Genomic DNA, 26,606 nt, shown 5'->3' on the forward strand with positions numbered 1-26,606 from the left:
GTCTTGGTTCTCCCCAGCTAAGATGATCCCAGCCCTTAATGAGTACGCGACCAGTCCTTAAGTGCTGCCTATATCCAAAGCAGGTGTCAGGAACCTGCTGTCAGAGCACACATCTCTTGGCCTTTGCATAAGAGATGTTGAGTCTACAGGGTTGCCTTTAACCCTGGATTTATAACCTTACTGTTAATTGGACTTTGATTTGCAGTCTTCTCAATCGCTACAAGATGCAGCTTGCACCATACAGCTCATTTGTATTCAGTTCCTAAAACAACTGGTATGTGCCATATCCTTAACAGTATCTAAAAGTACAGCCAGGCCTCTCCAGCTAAGCTGTCTTCATTTCCCAAAACCTTCAGGCTGTTATGACTAAACTCACAATAGACTACCACTTCTCTTCAGCAATGTAGCTGCAAGCAACTCCTCCTTTCCCCTTTGCCCTGAGAAGGGCCTGAAGTCAATGGTGAATCTGTCCTTCTCACACATCAAATAAAGACCCATATCAGATCTACCCTTGAAAAAGGGCAAAAGGGGAAGAGAGTCCCTTCTCTGGATAAAAGTACAGTACAATGCACACACAGTAAAATCTGTTAAAAAACACAAAACATATCTCCTGACAGCTGAATACAGTGCCTAATGTGAAAGCTGAAGGAGTGCAGTGTTTTAAAATGTAGCAATGTACACAGCCTTGTTTATCACCTTACCATGCTGGTGCCTTTAGTTTAAACAGCTTTTCTGAAGCCTGGATCACTCTTATATGATCATTAGCCAACATACTGGCCCCCAAGAAAGATCCCACTTCCCAATAGCTTTGCAGTTTCTCCAAGCTCCCCTTTTTACCAAGCAGGCTGCTGATCTTTACTCCTGTAGCAACGAGAATAACAAGTCACAAGAATTTGTATTAATGCAATTTTAAAATAACCATTTCCCTTATTCAAAATTTATTAATTGCTTGCATTACTATACCCTCTCCATTTTGATAAAATAAGATGGAAATCATACTTACCAGTTAATGTTATAGGCCTTCCAAACACCCTAAGTGGTAGAAGATTTTTTTTCCCCACCCCCTCTTCCTACAGGCTTCTCAAGAAAGGAACTTTAAGACATCACTGTCAGGACAAGGCCACAGTCAGATTACCTATGTTCTTGCATGGACCTCATCTGTAAAGGTAAATTGGGGCCTTAGGCTACACAACATAGCTGCAAAAACTTAACAGATGCTGAATAAGGCACCTATTATGTTTTTTTCTGCTTTGTTTTTTTGACTTACAAGCCCCAAGCCCCAAACTTACCTTTATAGACAAGGTCCCATGCAGAAGGAACAGATGATCCACTGGGCTTCTTCCAGCAGTGATGTTCTTTTAACTGCCGCAAGTCCTACCCCAATGAAAGACATCTATTAATATTCGCAAGTCCCTCAGCAACTCAAGACTACGGAGAGCCTCAGGTTTTATTTTGACTTGCTAAGTTTGCTGAGAACTACAGGCTCCCCTGTGGCCTTCAGGATGAGTTTTATTTCATATGAGCTGCTACATATAGCTAACATGAGATATGCTACACCATCCCCTGCATAAAAAAACATTTGCAGCTTACACAACAAGCCTCTTCACTACTGTAGTCTTTAATTCACTTTTCCCACACTACTCCACTATGACAGTTTCCCTCCCACATCATCTTCCATTGTCCTTGATATTCGGGCTGAGTATTCAGAAGAAATTTCAATGCAACAGTTGATCTTGTTTTTTCCCTTAACCTTCCTTGAGTAGCTAGCAGACTAAACTTCATGGTGGAAGCAGCAATAAATATTATCAAAATGGGTATCGTTACATAAGCTACACTTCAGCCTACAAAGTTTATCTTGTTTTATCACATTGCTCACATTTTTATGACATCAATGTCAGGTAATAAAGGTTTTTAAAATGTGAAATTGTATTCAAGTGGCCTATAGCTTATTTCACATCTGTATTTCACACTTTGTGCTTTCTTGCTAACAAGAAATTGCCATGCTTGAGTAACACACAGAACAAAATAGTACTTTAATCATAAACAACATTATTTGCTTGCTTCTTGGGAAATAAGTTTTTGTTATTCCTGAAGAGAAAAACAATGCCATAGATGTTACAAAGTATCTCTGATCTGCCTGAGAAATGTTGCAGTGTACATCACCTCCAGCAACTCCACAAGGTACTGTGGTGACCATCCCTGCAAGGCTTTAAGACAGGGTGCTACACACATTCACGGTCAAAGAGACTGCTTGAAGGTGTATACCTGCACTCATCAGTGGAGAACAGGGAGGGGGAATTTGTGCTGAAAGTGTTCAACTTTAGCTGGTTTCTAGAGAACAAAACCTGAATGCTAGCCATAAAACACAGTAAATGGAAAAAATTAATCTCCCCCAGGACTTTAGAGTAACATTCCTCAGCAATATCTTCAAAGGCCACGGGGCTCTACTAGAATGTCTAAAGCATTTGCACGCGTGCAATAGCAACACACAAGACAGATACCTATTAACTTCCACTGGTTTTTAATGTGACTTCATCACAATGGATGTAGGGAACTGGTATCACAAGGATACGTGGATCATTTCAGTTGGATATGCCTCTGCTGAGAGGAAGGGGGAAGGGAGGAATTTAGCTGTGCACAGGGCCTTTGCTAAGCCCTGAGCGATGGCACACACAGCTGCAGTGGCCACTGACCAGCTATCACAAGCTATTTGTCACAGCAAGCAGCAGCACCAGTCTCTGGTTCACAGGCGGACATGCTCTGCCATGGTTTACTGCACCTGCAGGAAGACACTATCACAGCCCTTCCGTGCTCCACATGTGGGAACAGAGCTAAAGCGAGGTACAAACTGAGGGTGTGGGTTTGATGAAAAGTACAACTCACGTGGAGAGGGACTGGCATTACTGGCATGGCAGGGAGAGGTGTTTGTTAGGAGGGTAGGACTGGTGACAGCAACCATTTTGAGTCTCAGCTCAGTAAGGGAGACTTACAGGAAGATAGTGGGACAATGGATGGATGTGTAGCAGCTATGATACCTGAGGACACAGAGTTTGGGAATCATTACTGTTATGTAACTTGGATAAAATGGAAGTTTTACCCAAGTATTCTGTGAAGTGGATCCTATTACCTTAGAGAAGACAACATCACCCTCTCATCAAATTCTTCTGAGAAAGGTGAAGTACTTGGTGATAAAACTCGCCGTGGTTTGCTGACCATCCTCTGCAAAGCTAATCTACAAAATTACTCATCCCTGAAAGGCAAGTTAGTTATCCCTGAGATGCAGTTGCTGTGTGATGACATTAGCAATAGGTTCAAAAGACTGTAACTCCAATTTAAAGAACTTGTGGGGGAAGGATTGTTTTGGAAACTTGCAAAGTGAACCTTCAAGAATTTAATTCTGAATTTATGGTCTCCTTGTATAATTTCCCTTTTCTAAGTTTATTTTTATTTTACCATCTTTAAAAGATTTTTGAGAGTATAAGTAAATCTAGGCAAAGTCAAGACATTCTCTTCTTCCATGATAAACTTGGCATTCACAAGGGGAGGGAAAAAAAGCAGCAGCTGAATTCCAGTATATTTTATCAAAAATATTTTGCCTTTAAAACAAATGAGCCAAAATAGAGGAACCATTAATGCCAGAAAAGCCATTGTTTTTATAACACCAAGAATATACCCACAGCTTGTGACAAAAATGAGATACACTAAGCAGATATTACCAGCTAAATATTGCTATGAAGGCTTTATAAATAAACTGCTTTCCTTGCTCAAATATTGACAGAACAATTCACATTACAGGATCCTTTGTGTGTCAAAGTTGCACAGCCTGCAGAGATCATAACTGTCAATGCAGAACACAGCATTTCTGTTCTGGTCTCAAAGTCCTTTGTATGGTTAAGAAAGCAATACTACCTAGAAAATAGAAGGAGGGGTTTTATTAATGCTCCATTTGCTCATTTAGTTGTGAACTATTATCTGACAAGTAGAGGTAGGAACTTTTAGAAGGCAAATTTTCTGATCTGATGCAGATTGCTAAAACTTCTCTTGGATTTATTCTAACTTTTACTGGAGTTATTCCAATATTGCCAATGTAATCAGATATGCATCTCCTAATTGCAATCTCATGCACCCTCTGAAGAACTGTTAATGACTACATCCTTCCTTACACCTTTCCCAGCCTAGCAATATAATTTCCATATAACCTCAACTGAACTTGACCAGTTTGTTCTTGCTTCTCTCCTAATCTCCCACCAGAAAGCAGAACTTCTCTAATTTCTGCGTACTACAGATAATGCTGTGGGTGGACACCAAACAGAAAGCATTGCCTGGCAAATCTAACTACTGCTGAAAAACAGTCTTGTACACAGAGCTCTAAACAAGAGATGACATCAATGAATTAGACACGTGTAAGAGATACTTAGGAACAGAAAAAAATCAAAACATTTTCCCACACAACCCCTGCGATTTTGCCTGATTTTGTTTAAAACATTAACCCTAGACAAAGAAAATACTAAATTATCCTCAGAATCTAGCACAACTCAAGCCATCTGAAAAACTTTGTACAAAGACCATTGTAAGGTCTTGCACCTGAGAAAACATAATCCAGGAGTGCAACACAGGCTGGGATCTACTCCACTAGAGAGCAGCTCTGTGGAAAGGGATCTGGTGGTCCTGAAAAACAAGCAGCTGAATATGAGTGAACAGTGTGCTTCTTCAGCAAAGAAACCCAGCGGGGTGTTGGGATGTATCAACAAGGGCATCAATAGGAGAGATAAAGAAGCCATTTTCCCACTCTATTCAGTGCTTGCCAGAGCAGTCCTGGAATAATGTGTTCTGTTTTGGTTCTCACTATACACAAAAGATGTGGACAGGCTGGAGAGGGTCCAGAGAATGGCCACAAAGATGAACAAAGGACTGGAAGCCTGCCACATGAGGAGAAGCTGGGTTTGTTCAGCCTTGAGGAGCAGGCTTAGGGGAGCGTTATCACCATCCAGTGTGTAAAGGGTGGCTACAAAGAAGATGGAGACCCCCTTCTGACAAGGAGTCACATGGAAAAAACAAAGGGTGATAGGTGCGAGTTACTACTGGAGACTTTCCAATTGGGCATAAGATGAAAATTTTTCAAAATTTGAAGAATCAGCCCTTGGAATCATCTCCCAGGGAAGCAGTGGATTGCTGATATTGGACACATATAAGGTGCAGCTGGGCAGGGTCCTGGGCCATCCTGTGCTTTTGCAAAGAAAGTTTGTAGCAGACAATCCTTGAGGTACCTTCCAACCCGGTATTCCATTCCGTGACTCTACGAATAGTGACCACAGTCTTATCAACAAGAAATAAACTACCAATGACACACACAAGGTCTATACCACAAATGTATTTGAAAACGTGTTTCAAAATAGCTGAGTCAGTCTGAAACTAAAAGTATTTTGACAATATTCCCTGTAACAAAAAAGAAAGATGGACACCAGTAGCTAACAGGAAGGGTTGCTATATCAAGGGTTTCCAGCAGATACTAACTAAATGTTAACATAAGACAGGCAAACAAAAAAACAAACCACCTAAGGAACAGGATACTTCTGCACTAAATAATTCATCAACTAGGGATGGAACCTTATGTAATAATGAACACTAATTTCTGTAATGTTCTCAATACAAACAATAGGGAAAACAACACTGGACAAACTCATAAGAAGATGATACCAAAAAAATAGCACACAGATTTCATCAGTGAAATTAAAATTTGTACAAATCTAGTTGGCTGTAGCCTATACACAGTTGAGAAGTTTCTTTGAAACTGAAGGATTCAAAGTAAACTACACAAAAAATATAGCCCAGCTCCATTAAACTATCTGGTTTAAACTTAGGCCAGCTAAGTGAGTATTTGTAAATGCTATGTAATATGTAGAACATATATTTTTACCTCCTACACTGGCACAAGAATTTAAATCTCAGCATAGGATGACCAGGTTTCCCAGGGAAGTGAATGCCCTATTGATGGAACTGTCCAGGGTCAGCCTGAGCAACCTGATCTAGAGAAGGATGTCTCTGCCCACAGAAGGGGCTTGGACTACATGGTCTTTAAAAGGTCCCTCCAACCCACACCACTGTTATTCTATGATTCTATGAATAGAATTGAACATGAACATATGAACATTGAGAAACCTTTAAGAATCCATCAGAAGAGAAAGATTCTTCTCTCAACCCAACCCAAGCTCAAGTCAAGTGCATTTTCCTCAGTCTTAGGATGGACTTCCTGTCCATATTCCCTACAGTGGTTTGTGTGTGTTTGTTTTAAAGAGTGCTTAGCTGGAACTGGATTCCCACTTCAGGCATTCCTGTTTCACACAAATGATGCCTTTACAAAGAAACCTGGTTTTTACTGAACTCTGGCAACCATTTAAGACCTTGACACTGAAACCAGGTCTTCATGACAGCACTCACCTGCAGTCAGGTGGGATCAGCAGTGGTGTGAGAGACCAACTTAAATATTCATATCAAAGCTTTCATATACAACCATCAGATTTTCCCCTGTAACAGTGGGTGGTAGTGTACTTTCGCTATGCAAACGTGATTTCACCAAGATTTTGCAAGTTATAATTACCAACTTTCCGCAGCTCGAAAGAAGTATCAAAGCAATGTCCAGCTGCCAGGAGGAGTACTGCATAGTTAATTCCTGCTGGTAACGTTGGCTCTGACTCAAATGCCTTCCTGAACCTAGAAAAACAAACATTCAAGTTTACTTTCTAAATAATGCAATCTAGTTTGGGCATCATTACAGTTTTAGGTACTTTAAGAGCTTATCTGCTGTTTACACAGCAAGAATCCATGGAAGCAAAAATATTTTACTGTTTTCCACACATTCTTTGTGGTTATTTTTAGGAGTCTGTTATTTATACATCCTCCTCCCATTTCCTTTCCCCCCACACAACAAGCACAGACCCTAGTCATCCATCCCAATAAAGTTACAGTACCTTACAATATTTTCCTTCAGATCAAATAAAACAGAATAATACTATCAGTTTGTAAAAGACCTGTTTCACAGTTATATTTATTAATAAGCTCATTAATTTAATCTTTCATATATGAATTTTCATTGACTTGAAACCTCAGATTCTATTGTGGATCTGCTACAACAGCACACAGAGATATCAAAATGCTTAAGCACAGAAGCAAGTGATGTAAGAATATACCTCACATTTAGCTGTGATTTCAGCTACTCCAAATTTTATTCTTTACTGTCTTATTGACACTGTCCTTATAAATCTACTCACACAAAGAAGAACTATACTATATTTCATTCTCCTCAAGAGGAACTGAGCAATCAAGAGAAATGTCAGAGGCATTCACCTAGCCTCAATCTTGTCTTAGAAGAAGTGGAGGTGCTTCAAACAAACACAGCACACACTATCCTCATGCTAGCAATGCAAGTAGTTGTGACAACAGCAACAGCACATCTACAATGCTTTAAACTTATCCTTCAGAATAAGAATACCTTTGGTTGCATGTATATACACACATATTAACACCTACATAAGTAGGAAGTAAAGACTACTATTGTACATGAGTTAAGGAGCACAGGAGATTCAGTCAACACAACTCACTACAGTAAAAGCAAGGGAGTTTAAAATAACTTTCTAAAGGATGAGAAAAATACAGACAAACAAATGGAATACTCTACAAAAATAATTAAACAGGTTGTGAGATTAGTATATAAGGAAGGAAAGAAAAACAATCGATGCAAAACCTAAGGATTTGGCTTCTAGACCACACTTTGACAAGCAAGCAAAGCTAAGGCATTTTGATCTCACCAGGCCAAAAAGATGGCTGGCTTTAAATTTGTTTGTTTGTTGTTTTTTTCTGCTCTAATGATTCATGACTTTGCATCCTTTAACATAAGCTCTGCTCTCCAAAACTGTAAGACAGGCTTCTCTTCAACCTGTATACATATATGTATACATATGTATATACATGTATACATACGTATATACATATATACATATGTCAAAAGTATACATATATAAACTTTTTATACTCCAGTTGCCCACCTCCAAAGAACTTAATCATTAGACAAGTGTCTAGTCCTCTAAAAAAAAAAAAAGCAAGAGAAGCAGAGAGTACCAGATATTTTTCTTTCATCATCTGCAATTTCCTCTCATACTGCGAGTTACAACAAAGTGAGGAAGAAAGTACATACAAAATATTTTTGTCTCACTTAAAAAACCCCAACCAACACACACACACAAAAACCACCATAAAAACCCCCATAAAAATCTGTCAACCAAACAGGACAACACTCTCACTGATTCTAAGTATATACATCTAAGAGAAGCCCTTGAGCTAGTATTGTCTGCTTGGAGACATAGTGATGCTGGGAACGGGACTACCTTTTTTGCCCTAGAGATCTTCCATGCTGTAATTCTCATGCAATAAGAAAAAGAGAGAGCAAATATTGACAGAAGAAGAAGAAAAACCCTTGGAAATGAGTGGTTTTGTTCCAATACAGGAGAGACTGTACTTTTGGAAAAATGTTGCAGTTGCTGACATTTGAGAAAATGTTGCAGTGCAGACACTGAATTAGGGAGGTAGCAGTGAAAAGATATGAATAAAGACTTGGTAGCTTTGGTAAGTCTGATTCACACTGTCAGCGTGAAACAAGAAAGTGACAGTTAATAATTACTCTTCCATCTGTTCTCTCGTATTTATAGGAAAGATATCTTTTATTCTGCTTTCTAATTGTCAGAAAAGCACATTGTTGCTTGTTTTTTTTAAAAATTGGAATAGACCAAAGTACCTTGACATCACTAGTTGTTGCAAAGCCAATGCTTTGGTTCTGCTGCCAAATTCTCATTATCTTGTTCAATTCACTATACTTCTCTCACATCCTCATTTCTCTAAGACTGAGATAATAACCTTTATCTCAACATAACATAGCACTTCCATGGAGGCATTGTTCCTGCACACACCTTGTCCTGTTGTGGCCTGCTGTAGCACTAGAGTAGGCCTGCTCCTTTCTAAGAGCTTTTCACTGAGTTATGAGTCAACCTTTCAGCATGTCAAGCCTGCTGCATGACTAACACTAGAAACTCAAATCAATATCCAGTATAAAGTACAAACCAAAAGCAACTGGCCCATCCGGTACAGCTTCCGGCCAAACTCCAGCTTGACTCAACAGAGATCACCTTGTTCTGTGGCAGCAGGTGCACAGAGCATTCTGTCTTGGGTCTCACTTGCCAGAGGCTTCAGGGATTATTTAGGGGCTGGCTGACCAGCATCCTACCCTGTGCAGGAGCTATCAGCCTCTGTCCTTTCCTAAACTGGAAAGCCTGCAATCACTTCCCATCATTGGAGCTATGATTATCATGATTTCTAAAATGCATCTATTCAAAGTGTATTAAAATGGCTACACAAACTCACCACTGTTATAGGTATAATCATTCTTAGGTCAATTGTGTTTGACAACATCAAAGTTTAACTGTTCATAAGGCACTATGAACACGGAGAAAGCAAGATGTACAATAGCAAAAGTAATAAGTATTTCATTTAGCCTGTAATAATGCCTAAAATTTCTATACAGAACTACAGTTTTCCTTTTTATCTCATTCATGACATCAGCAAAATAGAGTGTGTACAAAAGACCCTGAAAGTTTTTTATAGGCTTTGCGCCTTACAGGAAATGAAACTTTTCTTTAATCCAAAATTATGCTAGGAGGGATGACAATAATAGTTTGCATTCCTGTTATTTCAACATCTTTTAATAAGTCCAGTAAAAATTGCAAAACTGTTAAGCACGACCAGAAGTTATGAACTGCATTTGTATTCTGAGGCCATAAACAGTAAACAATTTTATCTTATCTTTTACAAGAGACAGTTCTAAGCTGAAGTTTACTGAAAACAAGTGATAAATGAAAAAGGAAGAAGAAAGCTTTCCATTTTAAGCATTTACTTCAACGGGCAGCTGATGAGCACAAGACCAGAGCTAAGATGTGATATGCAGGACACATATACGCAGATTGTCTGTATCCTCATCTGAATGCAGAGAAGCAGCTCATCCTGACAGAAGTCTAGGATGACATCCCATGTCTTCATTTTTTAACCTCTTCCACATAACAGTGTTTTAGCTCATGTCAAAAGCACTTAAAAAACCAATATTCTTGTCTCTAAAATGAGGATAAGAATTTATCTATTATTGACTAGTCCATTGCATGCTTCTTTGACTACTGATGCTACTGTAGTCCACTGCTACAGGCATATACTATACAGTGAGGCTGGGGTGATAAAGCTTTTGTCAGCATAAGTTTGGAACAGTCATGTTGCTTGTGAGTTAAACCTCAGTACCTCTAAGCCTACCTAGCTAGTATCTATCCGATTCCAGACATGCAAATCAATTCATGACTGGTTACTCTCCAGCCCAGATTCCTAAAAATAATTCACTAAACAGGAGACATCATATTTGGGAAAACTGAGTAAAATACACTCTGATGAGATACCCAAATTTCAAGTCTCTGAGGCACTTCAAGAACTTTGCAGAATGAGATGTGCGAACAACATAAATTTCTCATTCTCAACAAATACGCAAGGAAGTTTAGAAGATTTAGTCTATCCCCTAAGGATGCCAAATATTTGGAAAGAAAAACTGTTTAAATATATTCTTGTTTGAGGAATATTTTACTAAAGCTAACAAAAGAACATAGACCAGGACAATGGTACTCACCAGAATGTTCCTTTGTCTCTGCTTTCTATATCTATGAACCCAGATTCCAAAAACATGTCCTTGTAAATTCGACCAACCAGACAGTACATATCTGAAGCTACTTGGTCTTCCTGTTCTACAAGGGGAATCATAATTTCTAGAGCTTTCTGTCTGTCTCCAGGCAGATTTCGCCTGTTGAAAATAAAAGTTTTGATTAAAAAACAATAAAGTTAAGAAGAAATACTTTTTCATGACCATATTTTAATACAGACATATGACTTCATCCATGTAAAATTATTGACAGACACAATGGACTATATTATGTATACACACCCCCTACTTCTTTTTCTTTTGTCTTTTCTTTATATCACAGGAAACCTTTATAAAAGCCCCCAAACATAATTTCTCTCTCTCGTGAAGCATCAGCTAGAGCAAAGCACTGAAAATAGCACCAAAGCCTCCGGGGAAATTCTTAGAAGGATCACGTGCCACTTCCTTATAAAATGGAAAAATATGAACCTTGATTTCACATCTAGTATTTTCTTTAATTGTAATTCATGCTCTAAAGGAAAAAAGATTCAATCTCATGTTTGTGATTTTATTTTTTATATACATTTTGACTGTGAAGCAAAAAGTCCAAAAAGCACAAACCAGATTGAACTCCCATGATAGGGATGGTTTAGGAGTAAAGCCAATAAGGCAATATTAAAAGAAGTACTTCAGACAAATAAACCACGTAATTGCAAGCATTCGACACTTCCTGGTGAGTCATAGTTTTGATAAATACATCATTCAGTATCAAAAGTTTAGAATTTTAATGTGCTTGTGTACTGAACAATCAAATTACTCCCTTTTCAACACTTCCAAATCTTGTATCGACTATCACTAATCCAGATAAATGAATTTAATGAGAATAAAACCAGTACGGCAAATAATGTTTTGCAACATGGATTATTTACACTTAGCTGGTCTTCAGAGCCAGAGGTCCCTACTTTTATTTCTGTTTACTTTTCCATCATCAATGCCCTCACACTTTCTTGATTTAGGTCAGACTAATCCTGACTAATTGAGCTGCTCCATCCTTCCGTACTAGTGACCTGGATTAGAAGCAAGAGACACATTTTTTTCACAGCAAAGATTCAGAAGCGCAGAGTATTCCACACCTGCCTTAGCTCACAAAATATCCTCTATAGTCCCAGTTAGGAGAAAGTTACAATTAGCCAAAGTAATTCCTTCTTGGCACACCAAAGCATGAATGTTTTCATGGCTGTCATGGCTTCTAGTTTAATGGTCAGCCTGGAGAAGAGAGGAATGGGAAAATCTCGTCTGGACTCCTTTGGAGCTACTGTGTAATCTTTTGTCAGATACTCTCAGAGGCAACATCTTAGAGTCACAGAAACAGTGAAGTATAAAGGTATGCCTGAAAAGATGATGCTGCAGTTTTCCAGGTTTTTAGGGCCTCAATGAACTAGTCCTGTTTTCAAAGGTGACTTTGTTTCAGAAAACAGTGTCCTTGAGGTCTAAACAACATGTTTAAACTCCAAGGAACACCTAGTGACCCTTGTGAAGGCTCTGTAGAAGTGGCAGATACATGCTGGACTATTTAATCTGCAAAACTTCACATATTTATGTCAAACTGGAAAAAGAAAGGGCAGAATATTTATATCTTCATATACCTCGTATAAAGGCACAAGAAAGGATCTGCACATTTTATTCAGACAACAACAACAAAAAAATGCCAGACAGCTGTTTTTATTGTTTTCTTTTTTTTCTTTCAAAACCAGGTTTATTTTTTCAAGTAATTACTTGTGACATGTTTTAACATCACTTTCGCATGATATGCAGTTCCAAGACTCCTCAGTGAACTTGAACTACAGAATTCAAATCTGTGAGAAGCAGAACCATCTGTAGATGTTTTCTATATTTGAGAATTTCGATACCTGCTGACACCTGGTCTACTCCTCTAAAAGTCAACAGCAAAATGTTCATTGTGGTAACAGCAAGGGAGCAGAGAACATCTGTAATTTCTTCTAAAAAAGCTCCCATTTTAGTCTCTTGCCTAAATGCCAGTATCGTAGAAAGAAAATCTAGGCTTGGCTTTTATTTAATCCATGGAAGCAGTGTATGTTCTCCATGTATCACATTTTGTCCATGTTATCAGAGAACGTGGAAATTAGTTTATCATTGTAATACAATAAAATCTTCTGATGGACTTTTCATGAAAGGTCTGGTTCCTTCTCCTAACATTACCAGAACTAAGACTTAAATGAGATGATGTCTTTGCTAGCACAAATGATGCAGCACTGTCACTCACACAGCAATGTTAAAAGTGTATTTTTCAGAAGGAAAATAGTTAGGTATTCATTTACTCTAATTTAGGTACTGAAACAAAAAGTAATGCAAACCTGTGGAAAGATAAATCAAACATGCTAAAGGAAAAGGAATGAAATTTGATAGTACGAGATAAAAAGAAGCTTAGATTTACCACAAAGCTCAGAGCCCCCAAAGATGCTTCAGTCAAAATCATGGGACTGTGCATAAAGATTCCAGTAGGGAACCTCACACAGGATTACTCATGCCTTATGAAGTTTGAAGTTTTGATTTCCTGTTCCACAGAAGAAGGAAGGGTAGATTCTTACCTGTTTAGTGCAAATGCATAATGCAACCTCACATGGTGGTGGGAAGCCAAGTCAAAAGTGGGCAGTTTTTCTAAAGTTTTCACCAATTTCACAATGGAATCATAATCCTTCCAAAAAGAAAGGAATAATACAGTTTTAAGTGGCTGTACTGAGGTATGCCTATATAAACTCCTCTTCAACCTAAGCGGGTATTATTTCATACTAAGAAGTATTTTCAGTCCATTGTAAGTTTTATGGATTTCAGTTTCTTCAGTCTCAAACTGTAAATAGCCTAGCACTAATCAGGAATGGGAATATGCACAGTATTTAGCAGGGAAGCACAGTCTGGTCTCCTGTGGTGCTTCAACATGGTTCTGTGGAAATTTTCATTCATCTGTTTCATGATTAAAGTTAGCTTCAGGAGTTGAACACGTATCAGTGTTCATATTGTGCAGACATTACAAAACTAAATGCATCTGAATTAAGGCATCCCAAAACTTTGAAGTAGGCATGAGCCATGAAAACAAAATAAAAGACTCTTTAATACCACAGTTTTTAAAGTAGCTTACTCACTGACATATTTAAAAAACAAAAAATAAAAAATCAAACTCAAACCACTTCATGATTTTTAAGGAGCGACAGTTGAATTTAAAAAAGTAAAAAATTACTATCATCATTCCAAAAGCTGAAATGCATATGAACTATTTATGTTTCCATAAGAAATGTCACAAGCTTTGGTGACAAAGAATTCATTTGCCTATCAATTACAGAATGCTATCATAGCCTTTAACTACAGGCTGTTCATCACACAGCAATGCTGAGATGGAGAAGAGTTATTATATGTCATGTACTTTTTAGGTAGTGTTATAAAACCCTTTTCTGCTACAGAAAGGCAAACAGTGAAACTGCAAAACAAAATAAAAACATCAGAGAAGACACCATTTTTACTACAGTGCTTTATCCACACAGTTTGTTGAAAAAATCTGTGCAAAATACACTAAAAATTTCTGTGAGAATGTAATTTAATTTACTACTCTTAGTAGTGTGCAAAACTCTTACCTGAATGTCTCTGTAGGACAGCAGCAAGTTTATTACAATGTCAGCAGACAAGACTTCAACGTTATCTACTCGCTGTCGAATCCTTGCCAGCTCTGCTGCAAGCTCTTTGCCCGTGTAAAGTGTCCGGGCCTTCCTGATGTCATTCAGAATGGATTCCCGGAAATACTGGCTGGAGAGGAACAACTTTGCATCAGCAACTGGGGACAGGTCCCTTGCACTTGTTTTTCTGGCCCCACAGCTCTCCCACAACGTGTATGCAGAACACGTATTGATAAAGCAGTATCAATAAAGAGATTTGGTCAAGCTAAACTATTAATTATCAGTTTGTCTGAACAGAGGCAAAAGAGCCTGAAATTTATCTTGCCAGCTGGAATATTTGCATTTTACATGAGTGTACAAGACGACAACTCACCTCGAACTGGCCTGTGCCACCTTCAGGAGCTGAATAAATCGATCCACCAGAGGTAAGCATATAGGCCCAAGCAGAGACTCAAAACCAGGTGGCATCAGCTCTGTGAGTCCCTTCACGAAACTGCTATCACAGCAGTACACCTTGTTATGTGGAGTTATCATATAAGGAACAAATATGTAGTTCCCAGTGCACATCTGCAGGGAAACAAGGTGCAATATTTAGGGCAGTTATGGCTTGACAAGCCAAAGTATGAAACAACTGCATCTACTACCTGCAAATTTCCACCTGTAAAGTCACAGGGAGACCTGCTGCTTACTTCAACAAGACTAAGTTTTGACTCATAAATTCAGTTTTCACATCACATATGATATACACTTGAAATGTATTCTTTCAGATTTCTGATCTGCTTCCTGTAAAATAAGTCTTTTCAGAAGTATCAAGCTGACGTTAAAATTGTAATTGGCTCAAAAGTGAAACAATTCTCAGGGCACACCCATGCCACCCTGAAAAGGCAGATGGAATCAAAAGAAGCTCTTGTACACCCTTTTCAAGGTGACAGATGATCAAAAGAGAGCAGTACAGTTAGGCTCACAGATACTGGAAACAGTAACACAATCTAGTTGGCTCACGACAGGAAAACCATAGAGAAAACTAATCCTCACATGAACTGCAAAATGACTCAACCAGTTTAGCATTCAAAAGCAAATGAAATTCCCTACTATGTAGAAAATATTCGTCAATGGGACTTAAAATCATACATAGTTCAGAATAATCACTTACAGAACACCTTAGCATTGATAAAGTGCACTGATTTTTATATATCAATGTATGACAGATAGTTTACAAAAAAAAAGGAAAAATTAGGTATCTTCCGAGGAAGAGGGAGGCAAGATGTCTGCTGACTGTGGTATGTGTGTGAGTACAGATTTATGTACAGAGAAGGTTGCTGAATATTTGTGGTTTAAAGAGTCTTAACTATGAGACAGAATATCAACAAAATTGGGTGGAGTTCCTCCATTCATATCTCAGAGCTCAGACTTCATTACTGAAGTGCCCAGCAGCCCAATAACAAAAGCCTTAAGGTAGCAATTCTTGAGACTCATCATTTTGGTACCCCTAAAATACTTCCAAGGTTAATTACTTTCTGGTCAGCTGCTTCTGCTCTCCCAGAAGTCAATACAACAATGCAGGCATCACTTTAGAGACGCCCCTGCTTTGCTGAGCTCCACGCATTGAGAGGGCAGTGACTGAATAGTTTTTGAATGCACAATACCAGCCATGTGAATAAAACATGCATTTTAACAGGCGTTATTAGATTTTTAAAACGTGGAAGGATTGAGGTACTCAAGTCTGCAAAATGTATGTGTACAGATACGTCAGTAAACACGTCTGTGTACAAATCAGAGATTAGCTATGAAGAGTAAAGGAATTATTTTTTAATTACACCCATCACACTATGAAATTGTAAGACCTCAATATAAAGGCAATCCCACTGCAACTTCTGAGGAGTATCGACGGACTCTGTAAAATCTAAAACTAATTGGTGTAGACATTTACACGAGGTCAATTAAGTTCAACTGACACAGAAGTTGTTTGGAGATTATTGCATACAGTGCCTTGCACAAGGGTTAGTTGTCTTCTTTCCCCAACCATTGCAAACTACTGCTGCTGAAAAGCTAGGGAATATTTTTCTCTATGTGACTGCAGCAATTCCAAAGGAAAGTTGAGAACTGGGAAGCATATGACAATTTTCTTAACAAATAAGTAAGGAGTGGGATGCCAGAACCCGAACTGGTTGTCTGTGCAACACAGAAGTGAACGGATACTTTTGTTCAAGAATATCCTAGCATGTAAGGCAATCACATGCTTTCAACAGTGAATGGATGAACTTTCTACCCTGTTAAAATCTAATGAGCCCCACCGTCAAAGGCAGAAGGAAAATTATGAATTTGCTGGAACTGGTTTCAGCAATTACAAGAGATGGGTACATAGTGACTGGCCTAAGAGCCACTATTACGCAGAGGCAGACTATTCTCCAACTTTCCTTTTCTAGATAAAGGAGAAAAGGGTTGGGATGTCAGAGTCACAAAAAAGGGTGAAGTAGCTATAGATATCTGGAGGCAAGAATTTTACTTCCTAATGTTTATTCAGTGCATTAAAAATAAATTCAAGCCTGTTTGCAGGAAGACCTTCTCAGACCTCTGGCACAATGTTCCAATGTTCAGGTCTTAAATAAAAATCAACTCTGAAAAAGGATGTTCCCATCTTTTGAAATTCACAGAACCCAAGGTTTACCCTTACAAAATTTTTAATTCTACCAGGAGGAAAACTGCTCTTCCTGCAGATGCCAAGTGCTCGAGTCCATGACTGAGCATGAGCTCTTAGAAACTCATCCTGAGTGCACCGTCTGTAGGGAGTACATATCTATTTCAGAGAAACAAGAGAGCCAGCAAAAGTTAGTTTATATGCATTCTTCCTGTTAGTTGAGGTGAGGAAAAGAAAAGCTGGTTATAATATAGAGCCTGGTATGGAAGACATGCAGACCCAAAAGTCTTTGGAAGCAATGGACAGGGAAGAACTTAAAAGTTAAAGACAGGAGAAAACACTGTGGGAAGAAAAGAGAAAAGAATAAATCAATTTACAGTTGTTCAGAAGGCCCCCAGGGATCTCAGGGAATTGTCTCAAGGTAGAATTTCATCCTGAAATTCAGTAGCAAGCAGTGTGAGAACACAGTGGCCTTTCCCTCAGCCAGGGCATTACTTTGGTTCTTAACTTAACCTAGATAGTTATCTTTTGTGGGAGCTCTGTACCTCTGAAACCTGTCAAATTCAGCTGAAGTTCATCAGACAGACAAACAGAGCAAATGTGGATGATGAAAAACCAGTACAAGCTCTTAAGTGTCATTTCCTTAGGAAATACACTTTAAAAAAAAAAAGTAGAAAGAGCATAGATGCAATAAAGCCAAGATACTCTGACCTCAATTTCACTTCCCTAGCTAACGAGTACAGCAGGTAGATATTTAACAGCTAAACCTAACAAAGGCAGACATGCAGTAGCTCTAGCATCAAAAGAAAAAAAAAAAGAATCAAAAGATATATATTATTTACTAAAGGTGGTGGAGGAAAGACAACAGTGATGGTGAAACTGCTTTTGTATAACAAAGTCTATAGTCCCCTACTGTGAAGAAACATATTGTGTCACTGTCACAAATCCGAATTGCAAAGAGCCCAACTCTAACTGCATTTGGGCTGTGATTAGGGTGGGAGCTCAAGAGGACCAAGCTGTGTGGGAAGCAGTTGTAGAGCTACTCTAAATGTCAGACAACTCTCAACCATTTTCCCCAAAGCAGAGTGCGTGCTTTCCTCATTTCCAGGTAATGCAACCTGTCTCAGTAACTTATATCTTATCTTTCTCATCTTTTATTGTCAAAGTATAATCTACACTAACTTAAGTCAGAAAGGATCAGGTGGTTTTTCTGACACACACTTCCCATCTGCTCACACATTGCTTTACATTTTGACTTAGTGCATATAACTAGACTTGGAAGTTTAAATATATTTAATTTATTCTATTAAAATCTACCCTGTAACACTCCATTCCAACTCTGATCCCACAAAATCTGGTATTTTTTCTAACCCTAACTGACTTTACTCCATATTCTAAGTTTGTTAAGTACACAAGACAAAATTGTTTTACTTTGATCCATTCTTGTGACTCACCGCATCATTTATAATGAAAGTAACAGAAATGGACCTTTCCATAAAACCAGGATATTTTTGAAGGATCAGCACCTTAAATCAAATTGTAATATTCTGTTATGTCAATACCATTTAAAAAACACGCTTTGAATACAGGGGCTTCAATGGTGGGTGGGAATAGACCCCTCAATCAAGAAGAGGTGCTGCAAGTTCCATTTTGCAATCCTCCTTCTTTATAAAGCCCTCATTATTTAAGGTTCAAAAGCTCAAATTACACTAGTGAAAGTTACAAAGGGACTGCAGGGCACCTGAGTGATATGTTGAAAGACATTGCTGAAAACACCCGGGGCTGGGAAGGTGTGCATGCAGAGAGTTGATGACAGTTACTGTGGTTCAGACTGATGCATGAGAACTCAGGACATTAGACAGGTAATCCTGGCCTGAGCTCTCAGATCAGATGAACTACTTTTATCTGGGAAATATGAACATACATATCTTTGAAGGCCTTGGGCCACCACACTCAGTACCTGGCAACATCAGGTCATCTTCTGACAGACTGTCCATGTCAGCCCATTTCCTCCCATCAGTCAGACTAATCAGAAGGCAGAAGTGCTGGTTGGTGCCAGCTATACACATAAACGCTTGCAACTAAGTGACAGAATCTGTAATTAATTTTTGCAAATGTTTTAATTGTTCTGTATTTTTCTAATGTCCCTTCCTCAATTACTGAAGACAAATCTAACAATTCCAAAGTGTGAGTAATTTCAGTTAAATACAGATGTAAGATCATTCTTAATAGCTCTATAATTACAGAAATTAAGACAAGGCTGCTTCTAGTTAGACCTAGTGGTCACTGGAGCATTAAGCACCTCTTTCTTTTTCAATATCCTTTCTCAGCTTCTGAGAGAAATTAATATAGCACCTATTTGTATTCAAGAGATAATAAAAATTAATAGGGTATACTTACTTAGGCATTACTTACTTAATGCTCACAGTAAGAACATAAACCAGCCCTTCTTTCAATATCCCTCTCTTCTATAGAACTCCTACTTGTGAAAAGGGCAGCTTTTTGAGACTTGAATGGGGAGACCACATCTTAGAAAGAAATATCATGAAAATAAGATAAACACTATTCTCTCCCTCAAAAATTAATCTGATGTAATACAAAAGATCTTCTGAAAGTTGCACAGATTAAAAAGACATGGTGCTAAAGACAAAGGAACATTTGAGTTCTGGCCAGTTAAGTCTCGTATCTTGACTTTTTCTTCAAAAAGAAGGGAAAAACTCTAAAAAATCCCACAGAGTCAGTGATGCTCAGTCCTTTCAATTCCCTAAGGCTCTTTACTAACACTGCTCTGCTGGGATTTAACAGTCAAATATCCACAAACAGGAAAACTGCCTTCAAAGACAAGTGTCAAAGAAAGCAAAGATCCCCCAAAGTAAAACCATGATACTTTAGCCATGGATGGTAGAATCTAGCAGAATCCCACCCACTTGCCAAAGCTTCAGGTCAGCATCCAATGTAACTTTAAAAAAAGAAAAAAAAAAATCAGCCGAAGTAATAAAAATAGTCAGTATCTTTCACAGTAGGAACTGTTCTTCCTGCTGACACTCCTCTAATTAAGAGAGCTTTTTTCTATTTCTCCCACTTGTCCTTTTGAGAAATATCTGCTTTTATTTCAATTCTTCTGGTGAAATTTTTAAGGTAATTCTTTGAGTGTGCATGGTCTTATGTGTAGCAGATGGCAAAATCGTAAACCAAGTTATTAAATCTATTCCCTCCATCCCCCAAACACACAGTAAATCAACATGCGCTGATGTTTTAATGAATACAGACTCGGTTTTGGTTTATTTTAAATCCCACTCACATGAATGATAGCCTTACTACTGATTTGAAAAGGAACTTAAGTAAGCCTCACGCCTCAAATGAACTGAAGCACAGAGACGGGATCTACGCTATCAAATACTTCCCCTTTACTTTGAGAGGATATTCTTTCCTTATATACCCAGCAATTGCATTCTATTGCAGCCATGTTACATCCTAAATGCTTGTTAAAAATCAGCTTACAGTCTATATGGTCCTTTCATCATATTCACACAGGAAAAGAAGTTACCAACTTTTTCCTAGGAAAGCACGTGTCAAATATAGTAGTCAAGAATTCAAAAAATTAAAGAACGAGAAAGAGATAGTGTTGTATCATAAATAATAAATACCACAGTTATCATTTTCAACAGAATATTTACTGAAGACTACATAGCATTTTTGCATACTTGGATATCAAAAATCAAACTGGCCACAAATCTCTGGTTGGCTGGATGAAGAGTACTAAAAATATTTACCCCTATTTCCATGGTGAAAGAAACCAACAGCTAAACATATCCTTCACTACAGTCTTTTAGCAGCAGCTATATGGAGATCCTGAGCTTGCAGATGCCTCTGGAATGCCTCATCCAGAGTCACAGAATGGGTCAGATTGGAAGACACCACAGTGGGTCATCTGCTCCAACCTCCCCACTCAAGCAAGGTCATCCTAGAGCACATGGCACAGGATTGTGTCCAGACAGTTCTGGAATATCTCCAATCAGGGAGACTCCACAATCTCTCTGGGCAATCTGTTCTGATGCTTGGCCGCTTGCACAGTAAAGAAATCCTTTCTCCTATTCAGATGGAATTTCCTGTGTGTCAGTGTCTACCCAATGCCTCTTGCCCTAGTCCTTGGCACCACTGAGAAGAGCCTGGCTCCATCTTCTCGGCACCCACCCTTCAGACACTTAAAGACATGGATGAGGTCCCCTCTCAGTTGTCTCTTCTTGAGGCTGAACAGGCCCAGCTCCCTCAGCATTTCCTTGTAAGAGATGCTCCAGACCTTTCATCATCTTTGTTGCCCTCTGCTGGACCTGCTCCAGGAGCTGCATGTCTCTCTTGCACTGAGGAATTCAGAACTGGATGAGGTCTCCCACTCACATTGAAGGAGCGCTACATCAAACTGTCTCCCAAGCTACACCTTAAACAAAAGGCAGTTAGGAAAGGCTATGGAATACCAGTAAAAACTACAGTCATAGAGCCATAGAATGGTTTGGGTTGGAAGGGACCTTAAAGGTCCTCCACTTCCAACCCCTGTGTTGTGGCCAGGGACACCTTCCACAAGACCAGGTTGCTCAGAGCCCCATTCAACCTGGCTTTGAACCCTTCCAGGGATGGGGCATCCATAGCTTCTCTGGGAAACCTGCTCCAGTGCCCCAGCACCCTCACAGTACATCATTTCTTCCTAATACCTAATCTAAACCTACCCTCTTTGAGCTTGAAGCCATTGCCCTTTGTCCTATCACTACAGTCTCATCCCATCAAGTGTTAGAAAAGCAAAACACTACTAAGGGTGCCCGGCTATACAACACTAACCCTGTTGTTTAATTGCTAACACCTGCAAGTCAGCTGCCCAAGAGAACAATTCCCATTGCCTCCAAGGGCCCTCCTGATCAGGAGCTGTACCGCAATCTCACACTCCAGGCAGCTCCCGAGGCGATCCACTACTCCAACCTGGTGCAAGCAAGCAGCCTGAACTGAAAGGTGTGCACTGTGTCAAGGTGTAACTTATGGCAGTGGGTTGCAAACCACATGTAGAATACATGCACATTAAACAATCAGATTCAGCACGAAGTCAAATTTTTAAAAAATTGAATAGATCTGCAACTTTCCTCCAAAGGTGGTAAAATTTAAACGGGGAAGAATTATGATGAAATAAAAACTGGTTAGCTAAAACTAGCAAGGTACAGTCATGAACCATAACCTTTATAGCTACATCTCATGACTGAAACTCTTTACTAGTAATTTCTAGAATGCCTCTGCTGCTTGATTGACCTCAAAAATCAGATAACAGCAAAAATTAAACTTGAGCTTTCAACCAGCAAAGTAAGTACCTCATGTTAAGGTATCACTCCCTGTAAAAATGTATGGTTTTGGTACTACTGGAACATTTGGAAAAGGTCCAACTAAATAGCTATAAAACCACATATAACAGGAAATGAGCCAATGTTATCTCGTACTGCTCTGCCCAGACAGGCTCCAGGCAGCTTATCCTAGCTATGCAACATTGTATTGACTAATACTAGGAAATACAAATATCCAGTCAGAAGAACAAAACAGTTGGCAATAGATTTTTTTTTTTAATCCCACTTCTTTTTAGGGATACAAGGTTTAGGAAAAGCAAACACAAGGCATTTCAGTTAGGCAGATATATATAGATACACACACACACACACTTGTTTTGGAACCTTTTTAATCTCCTGGTGCCAAGGATACCATGGTCCTGATATGGCTGATGTTTGCATGCTATTAAAAAACATGTTCTAAAACAGCAAGACTGAACTCCTTGTTTATCCATATGTGAATTTCATTTTTTTTTCATAATAGTAACGTCTCATGACTGTTTTTGTTAAAGGTGGGCATCAGAGTCATGGCTTCTCAAGAACAGAACCTCTGTCGCACCCATTTACCCAAGAATCTTATAACTTATGAAGAAACATGATTTTCATGAAGCAGGTATTATATTCAATAGTTAGGCATGCACCAATGTTGTGAAAAGTCTGCTTCCAGGTAATTTGGCTGACATCATGACGAAAAAATGAGGAAAAAGGAGACAAAATCAGTTACAGAGCTGCTAAATCCATTTCACTGACTTCCCTGTTCTAATCCCAGGGAAAATACTTCCTCCCAGAAAAGATGTTATGTGGGTGTGCTTGAAAACATCTGAGACTTTCAAGGAACACATTCTTTTTCTGGCATACACTGAAACATTTCTAAAAGTGATAAATGACAGTGTCACAGTAACCTATCCAAATTTAAATGGAAAACAGAACAATCCTTTCTGAAACAGACGAAGGCCAAGTTATCATACCTCTCCTTGAGCTTTGGGGACTGTCATTTAAAAGCAGGACAAGATGACATCTTCCCTTTATTCTATTGTACCAGTCATCTCCTGCTGATTTCCTGCTAAGAAAGCTCTTCCCCCTACCTCCCAGGATCATTACATTAGTCACACATCATTTTCCCTAGGTCCTGGGCCATCAGAACAAAAACACAGAATGTAATACATTCATTTACAAGAAAGGCCTTACTGTTCTCTTTCATTTTATGTAAAAGGCCTAACTGATCATTTCCCCCACTTTCATTAGAGACAGGCGAGAGATTTCTAGTCTAGCACATCTTTCACAGCCTTCTGTGAGTCTCTGAAAAGCACTTTTTGGTTAACAGCTATACAGAAACTCTATAGGAAAACCTCTTCGCTTTTTTGGTTTTTTAACCAAAAAAAAAGTCTGCAATTTAAATTGCAGCATTAGACCAAAGCTCACACTGGTTTTGAAGCCATCTTTAGAAACTCCATGCAGAGAAAAGGGAAGACTGTATCTTTTTCAGAGAGACATATTTCATAGTGGCAGAAGTAATTACTTAATCCATGAATTTCACTGTTAAATAAAGAAGTAAAATCAGGAATGCTGCAGTTTTCATGGCACTGCGGAAAATAAAACCTGGCCAATTTCTGAAATGAAATACTTCATCTGCCCCTTAGAAAATTTTATTCAAATATGTGGAATTGTACAGCATGCACATAGCACCTCAGGATATCAGTACAGCACTGACTAACCTCTATGAAATTATATATTAGCAAATGTGGCTACCAGTAAGTCACAAAGAGAAGCCAAGAACAACTCAGCGTGCCAGATATATATTCTGACATGACTGGCCCTGCTGCTCCAGACAAACCACATTGAAAAAGCAGTGCTCTCCCAGCAACAAGTCTGCCTCCTTTGAACTTGGGAGTGAAAAAGAGAAGGGAGAGTTGCAAGGTCAACCTCAAAAACCAAAGGGGTGCCAAGGTGCAGAAACCTACAGTTTAATGACTGGCAGTCAGACAGACCACCAGGATCTGCACTGCACTTGGACTAACAGGCTCCAGGAATCAACTTCTAGAAATAAATACACACACTCCCTCTCTTTATAAATATTTTATACATATACATATATATATACATATATATATACATACATATATATACACATAGATACATGTATATACACATATATATACATACTTTTTTTTTTCAGAGCTGTAGCCATGGGTTTCTAAAATGAGCAACAGTTTCCAAATAACTCTACTTTCTAATAGAGTTTTTTTAAAAAAACACTAAAGAACACTGTGCAGAAAAACACAACAGAAAAAAAAAAAGATAATCAAAATGACAAATGCAAATGGATGTGAAATAATGACAGACAAGTAAAGGCAGCAGAGAAAATACCACTGATAGATAGAGGCAAGGTAAGAAGTGAGCCTGGTACCTAGCAACCAAGTGATCTACACAGACTTGCTGCTAGAATTTCCAGAATTCTGCATCTAACTCTGTAAAATACAGTAGGAGAGTGCTAAATGATTCAAGTGGAAAACAGAATATAAACAACATTAAATGAAACAGAAGTTTGGAATGTTTATAATTCAACTGAAATCCATACATCATACTTACATTATTCTTCTGGCAGATAATTTCCTGAAATAAAAAAGAAAAAAAAAAGAAAATAATGTTGATAGCACTAGGAAAGACATCTGATCAGTATGACTTTCTAATATTGTTTGCACATATGACAAGAAAAAATTGGTTTAGAGATGTTTTCTATGCCTGCCAAATCAACATAAATGAGATATTGTCTTAGGAGAGACAAAATTACTATGGAACCAAGTAGATACATACAACTTAAATATACATAAGAGCATCCATACGGTCTGCATGTGTATATACAGATATACACATACATCCTTGTCCCTCCATTTATAAATTCACCTAGAGGCATGATGTCCAGAAGTTTTCTATTAATAAACACCTATTCATATTTGAAAAGTCAAATATAGTAAGTAGCATTTTGCTACCAGGAGAAGCAATCAAAAAGAATAGTAAAAGCAGTATTCATATGAGGTTTTAAAATATTCCAAAACTGCTTGAAATTCACTTGGCTCTAATAATCAGATGCAAAAAACACATCTTCACATTTTCAGTGTGAATTTTCAGAGAATTAGAAGCATACACAGATGGAAAGATCTGATTCCTGCACACTAAACCAGGTGGTACAGCGCAAGTGTAAACCACTTCTGAACAATGATCTGGCTTCCAGCAAGATTTGTCAGCCAGTTCTGATCCCAGGAATCAATAACCATAACAGATTTATCAGATAGCTATGCCTCTGCCTCTGGGACTGGTGAGCAGCTTCACCAGCACAACAGCATTAAAAACAAGCACAGTGTCAAACCAAGGCACCTCATACTTTCCATGTTGCTTAAGTCAGGCTTCAATAAAACTGCTCTTCTCCCTGTTGAGAGGGCTCCCTTCACACGACTGTTTCTAGCTTTCCAAGTGTGGGTCATAAATGTCTGGTCAAAACCCCCAGCATGGACAGGGACATCTTTGACTAGATCAGGTTGATCAAAGCCCTGCCCAGCCTGGCTTGAAGGTTCATACAGAAGAACATTTCACCATCAAAAGCTTACTTACATTGCTTTGTGCCCTGACTGAATAATGTGCTGCAGTTCTGTATTTCCTTCATTTTCAGTTTTTGAATTCCCCCCTTCTATGCAAGATTAAAACTGCACATGCTTTCCTGCATTGCTTCTACTCTTATCTGCTGGCTGTAACAAATACAGGAACAAACGCTGCCTCAGAAGGTGTCCCAGCATGCCCATAGCTACTTTTTTTAGGCAGTTACTAAATAGTATGGAAAGGGTCTTGCTCTTTGACAGCTTTCCTACAGACTGTCAAGAGCAGAAACACAGGCCCAGTTCAAAGCTGAAGGAAACTGAAGGGAGTCTTTCAAACAGCAGAGTACTGGTGGCAACTGTGACATCCAAACCTCCCTGCACAGAGCTGGGATGGTGGGAATCCCTGCACAGAGCCGATGCCAGTGGGAATCCAGCATGTGACTCAAAGTCCAGCCTCTAAACTAGTAGCCTGGTGCCTCATCCCAAGTGATTTTTCAGTGGGAGTTGGGTATTTGGCTCTTTGCCCAGTACAGTGAAATTCTGCTCTGCTTATACTGTAGATCATTGTACTTACACAATTGAATTCAATTCCCAGATACATCTTTTATCATT

The 26,606-nt window shown here is 38.7% G+C and overlaps 1 protein-coding gene across 1 annotated transcript in view; it reads right to left on the bottom strand.

The window, feature by feature from the left end:
- MAP3K5 (mitogen-activated protein kinase kinase kinase 5) overlaps positions 1–26,606 on the bottom strand; it is a 100,281-nt gene that overhangs the window by 43,242 nt on the left and 30,433 nt on the right. Inside the window, exons 3-9 of the mRNA XM_069010477.1 lie at positions 24,991–25,014; positions 14,777–14,970; positions 14,365–14,533; positions 13,327–13,433; positions 10,709–10,879; positions 6,599–6,711; positions 702–861 (exon numbers count right to left, since the gene is read on the bottom strand). Of these exons, the coding sequence (XP_068866578.1) occupies positions 702–861; positions 6,599–6,711; positions 10,709–10,879; positions 13,327–13,433; positions 14,365–14,533; positions 14,777–14,970; positions 24,991–25,014 (938 nt within the window). The remainder of the gene's footprint in view (positions 1–701; positions 862–6,598; positions 6,712–10,708; positions 10,880–13,326; positions 13,434–14,364; positions 14,534–14,776; positions 14,971–24,990; positions 25,015–26,606) is intronic.

The sequence above is a fragment of the Aphelocoma coerulescens genome, chromosome 3, assembly GCF_041296385.1.
Source record: "Aphelocoma coerulescens isolate FSJ_1873_10779 chromosome 3, UR_Acoe_1.0, whole genome shotgun sequence".
NCBI classification, from domain to species: domain Eukaryota; kingdom Metazoa; phylum Chordata; class Aves; order Passeriformes; family Corvidae; genus Aphelocoma; species Aphelocoma coerulescens.